Source organism: Muscardinus avellanarius, assembly GCF_963383645.1.
Source record: "Muscardinus avellanarius genome assembly, chromosome: 7".
Taxonomy (NCBI): Eukaryota; Metazoa; Chordata; class Mammalia; order Rodentia; family Gliridae; genus Muscardinus; species Muscardinus avellanarius.
Genome location: NC_137793.1, coordinates 65,019,079 through 65,029,527, shown reverse-complemented (window position 1 = coordinate 65,029,527; position 10,449 = coordinate 65,019,079). Strand labels below are relative to the sequence as shown.

The following is a 10,449-nucleotide window of genomic DNA, read 5'->3' as shown; positions in this document are numbered from 1 at the left end:
CTTAAAAAAATTTGACTGTGTAATATGTTGAAGCATCTGACCTTGGTTATAGACCAAAATGGAGTAAAATTAAACATTTATGACAGACTTAACTATAAAAGACATTGTATCAAGCATTGCCAATTGAAAGTAAGACAAACAGGGGACACCTGTTGTTTCAAACAAAAAATAGATATAATATCACGTACTCCCTTTGTATACATTGCTTAGTATTCCTGACTTTTATGAAATCTTTAAAAAATAGTGCTGTAATATGTAAACTTTAAGTAGTGAAGTCTTAAGCTTTTAAGAGTTTTTTTTAACATCCAATGTAACTTACTTTAGAACAAACTATTTCAGAAGATCATCTAAGTGTTACAAACGAGCAACATGTATATACTGCAATTTTATTTCAATCGCACACATGAAGTTAGCCTGTAGGAAACTGAAACGAAACAGTTACTGTAAAAATAGCAGAGAACTGAAAAATCTAAAAAGGAAATATACCTAAAATGCATGAGAATTCAACATTCATTAGTGTTTCATCTTCAGTTCTGATTGACACTTGATGTTTGCAAAATTTTAAACAAACTTTTAAATCCTGATGACTACTCTGAAGAGATCTCAGCACCAGCACTAAGATTTGTACATTCAGTATGTTTGCAATTTGACTTGTTAGCCATTTACATAAAGTATGGTACAGATTTGTCACAGGTCAGATCACAGTGTTGAGGAAAGCAGTGCCTTCCTCTAATCAAAGGGATCCCCTAAACTGCACTCAGTTTAGGACATCCAATGGACAGGAGCACAAAACCTGTAATAGTGTGGTTCCAAGAAACAGTTTTGATAAGGAAAATAATTTAAATTTGTTTCCCATCTGAATTACTGAAATCTCTAACAACAGTTGACAGTCATTGTGTGTGACAACAAATGTGTAAAGTAATTCAACTAAACTTCACTGAAAGAACAGGATTAGCAGTTTGGGATAATACACAATGATGGAAAGTATAGCATGATTCAACACTGGTTCTTTTTCATCATTTTACACAGACACTGTGTTAATATTAGACCAAGGCACAAAACGTTTAGTGCATAAACCAGTTTCTTTTAAGATTTAGCATTTTATTTTAGTCCTTTATCTTACTTTGGACCCAGTACTCTACCTACTATAAACTAACTTAATCAACAAAACCAAAAGTGATTTCTAACCAGATTTTTAGGGGACATAAACATTTATATTGTCAAAGCATCTGAACAACCAAAAGTACAATAATAAAGATGAAAATGCCTCCTTTTTTTTTTTTAGAGAATAGTGATTTCTAAGCTTGCTGCATCTTTAATGCCTTTACTACTATTGCATGACAATGACTACTTGACAGAAAAAAGAACTATATACTTGAATTATTATAGCTCCTCCATCACAGTTTAATCTAAAAATGAAGTTTCTACAGAAACTACTTTAACAAGGAAAAAAGTTCCCTCATTCAAACTCTTTCGTGGTGGTAACAGCTCTATGTTCGCAGCATTTAGAAAACTATGCGATCAACAAGCTGTGCCTTAGAACCAAGATGTATGAGACGTAAAAAGTGAATGGAAGTGGATTCTTCCTTCAAAAATTTAGTATAGTATCTGATAATCAGAGATTTCAAAGCAAATATGGCACATAACAACTCAAGCATAAATCAAAATGGAGCCTGTAGAACTGACTTCCTAAATCTTCCAGAAATCTATCATTGCAACGTAGGATTTCTCCCCTATTTCAATCTTATCAGTTTCAGAAAAGGGGGTGGATTACAGACACTGAGCACGCACACACGCACACATCCACACACCCACACACAACACAGGGTGGTTAACAGAGTAGCTGACTCTTTCTTTACACCACCCAAGTCTCGCTTTATTAAAAGAAAAACTGCAGAACTCATTGGTTTCCCTTTATCTAATGATTTCTGTGACCTTAATTGCTGCTATCATTGTTATTTCTTGCATTTCAACATAACAAGATTCAAAATCAGCTTCATTGTCAGGAACAGGTACCTGAATACTTGTATCACTACAGGGGCACCTAGTAATAATAACTGCCAAATTCAGTGATCAAACTTGAGTCCCACAATAAGATCTAATTTATGTGAAGCCCGGAATCATGTTTCAGACCATTGAAATTACTGGTTAAAATACAAATAGCTGAAGACATGATGTAAAAGATTAAGTACTTGTTTTTGTTAACATATTTACCAATTAAAGTCACAAAATATTCCTCATTATTATTCATGCAGATAATTGAGAAAAAAGATAGTGCAGAAATTAACTTTAAATAAAAACTTATTCCTTCCCTACCTCCCACTCCCCTATAGTCTACAAAATGTTTTCCCTGGGACTAGGCCTTGAAAAGGCCACTACAATATTAGTGTGACATGCATTACTGTCTGCGATTAAAAAAGCTAACTTTGTGGTGATTGTAATTACGTTATAAAAATGTCCACATGCATAAATCTAAAAAGGTTGAAAACCTACAGTAAATCTACAATATATTGTTTTACATTTGACCACTGGTTTGTGTTATGTAGAAGTCATAGATTTGGTAAAGCATTGTAACAATTTAGGAAGGCATCTAAATCTTTAAATTCTGGACAAATTTTATGTTTCAAACTACAAAATTGCATGAAGGCTAACTTGAGAGACTTCCTATCATCCCAAAATTCCTCAAGCTGGACCAACTGTTTTTAGGACACTTTCTTAAAAACATCACCCTTTGAAGCCACACGATTCTGTTTGTTCCATATTTTATGATCATAACCTACACCGGGCTGATCTCAATCACTCATGGAATATCAAATGATAGGAAGACAAACCTGAGAGAAACATTTACAATACAATAGCATAATCTGCTAAACTCTTCATCAGTACTCTCTGAAAAAAACTTCATAAGCCTTTCTTCTCTTTATTTTAGCAATGGATTGTGGAAAATGTGAGGTTTTATCTCGACATGAAAATATTTCAATGTGCGGTGATCTTGCCTGACGGGCTTAGTATTTTCTGCATTTAACAGGAACTTGTACTTGACCCTCTTCCATCCTGTGGTAAAGGTCAGAAAAAAGCAGCAATTGGGAAGTGAATAGCTGATTGCCAGAGTCTGAGTGTCTGAAGGCTTTCAGAGGATGTTAGTTTCTCCCTCCTTCTGACTGTTTGTCTCCATTCTCTTCTTACAGCTCACAAAATAATAGGGGATTGTTGTTGTTTGTAGATTTTTTTTTCCTCCAGATTAAAGTCCTATCTCTCCTTAGTTTGCTTCTCTATGCAGTATTTGACTTGCTCAGTTCCTGCCTGATTGCTGGGTAGGAAAGAAAAAATATCAAAAGTAAGTACAATGATAAAATGTTAAAGAAATCTTAAGGATGAGCTAGGCATGGATGCACATGTCTGTAACCCCAGCACCTGGGAGGCTAAGACAGGAGGACCACAGGTTCAAGGGCAGCCTCAGCTATGTAGCAAATTGTAAAAAAAAAAATAAGTTGGGCATGGTGGCACATGCCTATAATCCCAGTACTTGGGAGACTAAGAAAGGTGACCAGAGGTTCAAGGACAGCTTCAGCAAGCAACGAGACTTTCATCAACCCAGTAAGATCTTGTTTCAAAGTAAAAATAAAATAGGGCTGGGAGTGTAGCTCAGCAGAATGTCCCTGGGTTTAATTCTTAGTGCCATAAAAACAACAACAACAACAAAAAGTAAAATGAGCTGAGGGTGTAGCTAGAGGTAGAATGCCCCTACATTCAGTACTCAGTAAAATAAATAAATAAAAATAAGGTTGTATTCAAACTCATAATAATAAAAAGATATGCTGATACATTTTTCACTGTATAGATCTTTGCTCTAATACTAAAAAGATGCTAATTCTTCTATGTATTTATGTTTTTCCCAAGTTTTGTATGTAAAATGGGAACACAAATTTTGGGGGCTTAGTGGGGACAAGAGGACAGGCAAGTAGAGGTAATCTAGAGAAAAACCTGCCTGTTTTTATATTAAGTCATAGGTAGAGCTTGAAACTTTGGGATCTTGTTTATTTCTAGTCTTACAAAGGGCAGGATAAGAGAGAAAAAAGTTGCCCTCCAGCAATAAAGTCAATAATTTGCATTTTCTTAAAAATGGTCATTCTTAGATGAATGTGGTGGAACACACTTGTAATTCTAGTACTTGGGAGTCTGAGACAGGAGGATAAGTCTGAGGATAGCCTCAGCAACTAGTGAGACTCTCATCAACCTAGCAAGATCCTGTTTCAAAATAAAAACAATAATAAAATAATACTGAGGAGTTGGGTGTGGTGGTGGCACATACTTGTAAACCCAGTACTTGGAAGGCTGAGAAAGGAGGATCCGGGTTCGCAGCCAGCCTCAGCTAGGCCCTTCACAACTTAGTGAGACCCTGTTTCAAAATAAAGAATAAAAAAATCAGGCTGGGCGTGGTGGCGCAGGCTTGTAATCCCCATACTTGGGAAGTGGAGACAGGAGGATCATACAGGTTCGAAGCCAGCTATGCTGGCTTAAGAGACCCTGTTTCCACAAAAAAAAAAAAAAAAAAAAAAAGTATAAAATAGGTCTGGGAGTGTAGCCAGGAGGTAGAAGCGCTTCCAGGAACCCCAGTACCGCAAAAAAAAAAAAAAAAAAAAAAAAAAAAAAAATCAGGCTGGAGCCGGGTGTGGTGGCGCATGCTTGTAATCCCAGCGCTTGGGAGGATGAGACAGGAGAATCGCACAGATTCAAAACCAGCCTCAGCTACTTAGTGAGGCTCTCAGCAACTCAGTGAGACCCTGTTTCCAAATAAAGTAAAAAATAGGTCTGAGAGTATACCCCAGATGTAGAAAAGCCACTGGGTTCCACCCTCAGTACCACAAAAAACACCACCACCACCAACAACAAAAACAATCAGGCTGGGGGTGTAGGCATTCTGAAGTAGAATGCTCCTGGGTTCAATCCCCAGCACACACCCACACACACTCTAATAATACTGGGGGTGTAGCTCAGAGATAGAATGCCCCCCTCGGTTCAATCCCCAGTACCACACACAAAAAAAGGTCATCTTAATATTTTCAAGGGTTAGCAAATTTACTCAGAGACTTACCATCAATGAGCTCTTCTTTTAGCTTTGTTAACTCTTTTCTCATTTCATCTAAAATGTCCTAAAATATTAGAGAAAAGCATCAGGAAACAAAAGAAAAAAACAAAAGAAAGAAAGGAAGAAAGAAATTACTTCTAAAAGTTTCCTTCCATAAAATCTTAAGAACGGTATGAAATATGGTGAGCAGTTTTTTGTTTCCTGAGACTCAATTCGTTTTCTTAGAAGACTGACATAAATTTTAAGATTCCTCCCTTCCCAATTTTTGTTTCTTCTAGCCTAGCAATATATATAAACAGAGCTCTTTCTGAAACTAATATAACTACTTTGTCATCCAGTTAAAGGTATGATTGATAATTTCTAGAAAATAGCTCTGCTTTTAATCCAGTCCTCTGGGAGCCAACTGAGAGGAAGACTTTACTGGACAACTGGCTCTTGGCAAATCTGTCGGCTGGTTTCAAGTACAGGGATTCCTTAGGAAATCACCATAGCTACCAACCCATATTTCAAAGAAACTAGGATTCTTCAGAAGCAACCCTCACAGGGCAGAGATGAAGGCGGACAGGGCCCTTCTTGACCCAGTGCATCCCATGTGCAGGTACCAGTCATGCAGAGCTGCTGAGCATTGGGCAAGTAGCTGATCAGAAATGAGATGTGCCCTTTAAGTGTAAAACATATCTCAGATTTCAAAGGAACACAACATGTAAAATAAGTATTGGAATTTGAACATATTAGACTAAATTGAACATTAAATTTTACCCTTTTAAAAAAAGTGACTGCTGGAAAATCCTAAAAATATATGTCGCCTATTTATATTAAATAGAAATGTTACATTTCTATTTAACAGTGATGCTCTAAATCCTCCTTAAAAAATTAAGGATTCGCCAGGCATGGTGGCACACACTTGCAATCCCCAGCTTGGGAGGCTGAGAGGAGGATCGCAAAGGTCCGAAGCCAGCCTCACCTACTTGTCTGGCACCAGCAGGAATGCAGTGTGAGGATGAACAGGAATGCTGGCGAGCTGAGCGTTTCAGGCAGCCTTCCCATTCCTTCCTGAGGCTGCCTGGGTCGCCCTGAGTTTCTGATAAAACAGGCAGGCTCCAGTGGTGGAGCCAGAGTTCAGTGGTGGAGGGAGGGCCAAGTGCCAGAGGGTCTGCTGCTTGGGGGCCACTGCTGGGTCAGTAACACCTTTGAGGCCAAGGGTCCTGGCTGGAGGAGGACTGACCGCGTGTGCCACCCTTCACAGGGACACCAGAGTGTAGGGGACGATGCATCTGCCCTTGAGCCAGGCTCTGATGCACAGGCTGGAGCTGGATGTGCCATGTTCAGAGTAGTGTGTCCTTGTTTCCTCATCAACTTAGTGAGACCCACTTTCCAAATAAAATATAAAATAGGTCTGGAGGTAGAAAGCCCAGTACCAACCCCAAAAATAAATAAATAAATAAAAATTAAGGATTCAAGCCGGGCATGGTGGTACACACTTGTAATCCCAGCATTCAGGAAGCTTAGACCAGAGGATCACGGTTCGTGGACAGCTCCAGCTACTTAGTGAGGCCCTTCGCAACTTAGTGAGACCCTGTTTCAAAATAAAGAATAAAAAATAAGGCAGGGGGTGTAGCTTGGAGGTCGAATGCCCCTGGGTTCCATCACCAGACCCGCAAAAAAAAAAAATAAATAAATAATAAAATTTTTTAAAAAAAGGATTCAAAGCTAAATATACTATGACAAAGTAACACAATTTTAATGGGTAGAAAACAACAGCTATCGAGCCACACATGGTGGCGCACGCTTGTAATCCCCGCACTTGGGGTCTGAAACAGGAGGATCCCGCAGGTTCGAAGCCAGCCTCAGCTACGTAGTGAGGCTCTCAGCAACTTAGTAAGACCCTGTTTCCAAATAAAATATGAACTAGGTCTGGGAGTATAGCCTGAAGGTAGAAAAGCTCCTGTTTTCCACCCCCAGTATCACCAAAAAAAAAAAAAAGAAAAAAAAGAAGAAAAAAGAAAACAACAGCTATCTTTGGAAAGATTAATTTCAAATTATGTGACTTTCTTTAACATTGCATACCTCAAGAAAAGTTAAATTACTTTGTTAAGGTTAAAGAAAAAGCTTTTCATGTGTAAAATAATAAGGAAGTTAAGGCACAGAACTTATATGGCCTCAATACTTATTTCCTTATTCTAATTAATCTTCAAATCATCTCCTAATCAAATCTATTCATTTTTCCCACTCCATTACTTCAGGTAACCAAGGATGTACTATATGTCCAAATATGTGCAAGTGCTCTATTTTTAAGTGTTTTCAAGAAAAGAAAGCCATACAGGGCAAAACAAATTATCCCTAAGTGCTTCCTGTTCAACCTACCTAATTCAATTTAATTTTTAAATAGCTCTGCAGTATAAATGTTAGATTTAACAAAAAACACTTCTATTATTCTAGGAATAAAATGTTTTAAAAACCACATGCTTATCACCTGTTATTTTTTCCTGGGCAGACAGGTATTAAATACAGTGTGTTCAAAATGTGGCCACAAGTAACTACGCTCACTTATTTTTGTTACCTGTTAAAGGTTCACAATTTGTTATTGAATATTCTAAATTATGACTTCTTAATGGCTGTGAAATCCCTATACCCCACTATGTATTTGTATACTTTTACAATACTTTGTGCAAATTTACTTGCACAAATCCCTTGAGGTAGAATTACTGAAAGTCTTTTGATTTGTATCCTAAAACTGCTTCTTGGAAAGCAGAAATATGTGGGCAGAAATATGTGAGTTCCTTACATTCTTGCCCAAATCAGATTTGTTGAGTCCATTTTTGTCAACATGGTATTCTTGCAATTTTATACTGTTCACACTTTTAAACTTTGTACTACAGCACTGAGCTGAGCTCCACTCTCCCCTGCTGTAGGAATTTTATGCAAATGGATTAACCCAGAATGAGGATTTGAAAATAATACAGAAGCAGATGCCATTGTTTATATATATGTGTGTGTGCATGTGATTTATATATAAATGTGTATGTGTGTGTGTTTTAAAATGCATTCAGAATCCATGTCAAATATATGAGCAGCAGGTATTTTTAAAAAAGAAGCAAGTATGAATAGAGGAAGCTTGCTGCTAGACACCCACCTGTTTCAGTCTGTCATAATCAAGTCCTTCTGTCTGGACTCCATTGGCACTGGGCTGTGATGAGGGTGTCGATTTTGGTCTGTACAAATAAAAATTTCCAGCACAGGTAAACAACATTTGCAATATTAATGAGTTCATAAGTGTTACTTTACCAACCTGATACCAGATTTAAATGGGTTTCTTAAATAAAACAATTTTGTTAAAAAATTAGCATATCAAAACTAAGCAGAATAGAAAACAAAATATCTTTGACTTTTCTCACATTTTCAGTTATTTATAAAGAGACTAGCAACCAGTGACAAGATGGTGAGACTTGTTCAGTAAAGAGCAGTGGACAGCCTTCTGCAGGCATGAGCAGGAGACCAGGTAACGTGCGTCAACTGTGGTAAAGAGGCCAGGTAAAACTCCCAAGGCCCAAAGAACACAATCTTACTTTTTCTTTCTTTAACAATTTTATTTCTTTCTTTAACAATTTTATATCATCTTAAATAATTAGCAAATCAATGGAAAAATATAAAGACATGAATAATTTGCTCTACTACAAATCAATTTACAAATTCTATACCTGTTTGCAGAAAGAAAACATTTTAGTAAGCATGATTTCTTTGGATATATTTTACTACATTGCAACATTAAATAAACAAGAAAGTTAAAAAATTATTATTTGCTTAAATGTATATTCATATCTAACTGGCTACATGGCTATTTCCCTATGAAGTTTTTATGGAGACAATTTCCAGGTTGCTTTGAAAAGCTTATGTGGCTTTTTTTTTCTTTTAAAAGAAATGAGAGACAGAAGCAGACTGTCAATTATCATTACACTTTTAAATGTTTAGCTTCCATTAAAGGTTTTATGTGACAAAATATATATAAGGGATTAGTTATAATTTAAACAAAAGTTTCTAATGAATCAGTCAAAGCGTGCTCTCCAATTCTAGCAGAGAGAGAAATTCCTCAGTGGAAGACCTGGAGTTTTAGTTGTGTTCTCTATTTTATGTTTTAGGATACAGAGAGTGGTCACTGTTTAAGGGCTACAAATCAACATAACTTAAAAATCATTAGTCAAATCATGTATTTTCATTTTTTCAGAGTATCCATCTTGGAAATTTGAACTGAAATCCAATAAGCATATCTTTCAAAGTTATAACTTTACAGTTTATGTAAGACACATGATGCTCATGTGCTCTGATGCCTTGTTCACAAAGATGAAAAATTAATATGCTTTAATATAAAAACAATTATTGCTTAAAATTACTATGAAGCAAGTACACCTACTTTCTAAAGTATCTGCTTTTTTATGAACAGAGAACAATGAGACTTTGAAAAAACTTCATTCAATAAGCACTGAGTTAGGCACTGGTGGAGCTAAGATTTATATGAAACATTTCCTTTTCTCACGAGAATGCGCCTTCCTCTACCGAGGAAACAACTGAATCCCATAGTTGCTTAGGAGTTACTAAGACCAAAGTATGCAAATGCCAGTGTTCTGTGCAGAGTCAAGTCTAGTAAATATTCTTGAAGGCTGGCAAAGTGCATTTCTTATGCTCATGCTATCACTTTCTGCTGCTCTCCACAATTAAATTATTAATTACTCTTCTTTTACTTTTCACATTTAAGTGGCAGCAACTAGCTAGTTATTTTCTAAGATACATGAGTGTCTCTGGAATTTATATAAGCAGCTATCATCTGTTATTTAGCTGGGTATATGAGTATACTATAAATATATTCATATTTACTAAATAGTTGAATATGTTATATAATAAACAATCATGAGACCATGCAAATTTAAAAAATTTAATTCATGCTAACATGCAATCCATCACCACCACCACCACCATGAGAATTAACTCAAGGGGGGAACTTTTCATACTGAAGGAAAGAAGTAATCACCACTTTTTAAATATAAGTTTTTTCAACATTATCCCAGGGATAATCTGTGTGGAAAAAAATAACTGAGAAGATTTCACTGTTAAATACTATTTTTCTATGTTCTAGTAAACTTTCTGAATAAATTATTTATTTATTTATTTATTTATTTATTTATTATTTACTTATGGTACTGAGGGTGGAACCCAGGGACTTTTCTATCTCCAGGCTATACTCCCAGACCTACTTTATACTTTATTTGGAAACAGGGTCTCACTAAGTTGCTGAGAGCCTCACTCAGTAGCTGAGGCTGACTTTGAACCTGTGAGATCCTCCTGTCTCATCCTCCCAAGTGCAGGGA

The 10,449-nt window shown here is 36.4% G+C and overlaps 1 protein-coding gene across 1 annotated transcript in view; it reads right to left on the bottom strand.

Moving 5' to 3' along the window:
• Positions 1–3,272: 3,272 nt before the first annotated feature.
• The window catches only part of ENAH (ENAH actin regulator), a gene marked incomplete at both ends in the record, with an annotated part of 166,385 nt that continues 159,208 nt past the window's right edge, over positions 3,273–10,449 (bottom strand). The window contains 3 exons of the mRNA XM_080698912.1: positions 3,273–3,310; positions 5,096–5,153; positions 8,223–8,301. Coding sequence (XP_080555038.1) covers positions 3,273–3,310; positions 5,096–5,153; positions 8,223–8,301 — 175 coding nt within the window. The remainder of the gene's footprint in view (positions 3,311–5,095; positions 5,154–8,222; positions 8,302–10,449) is intronic.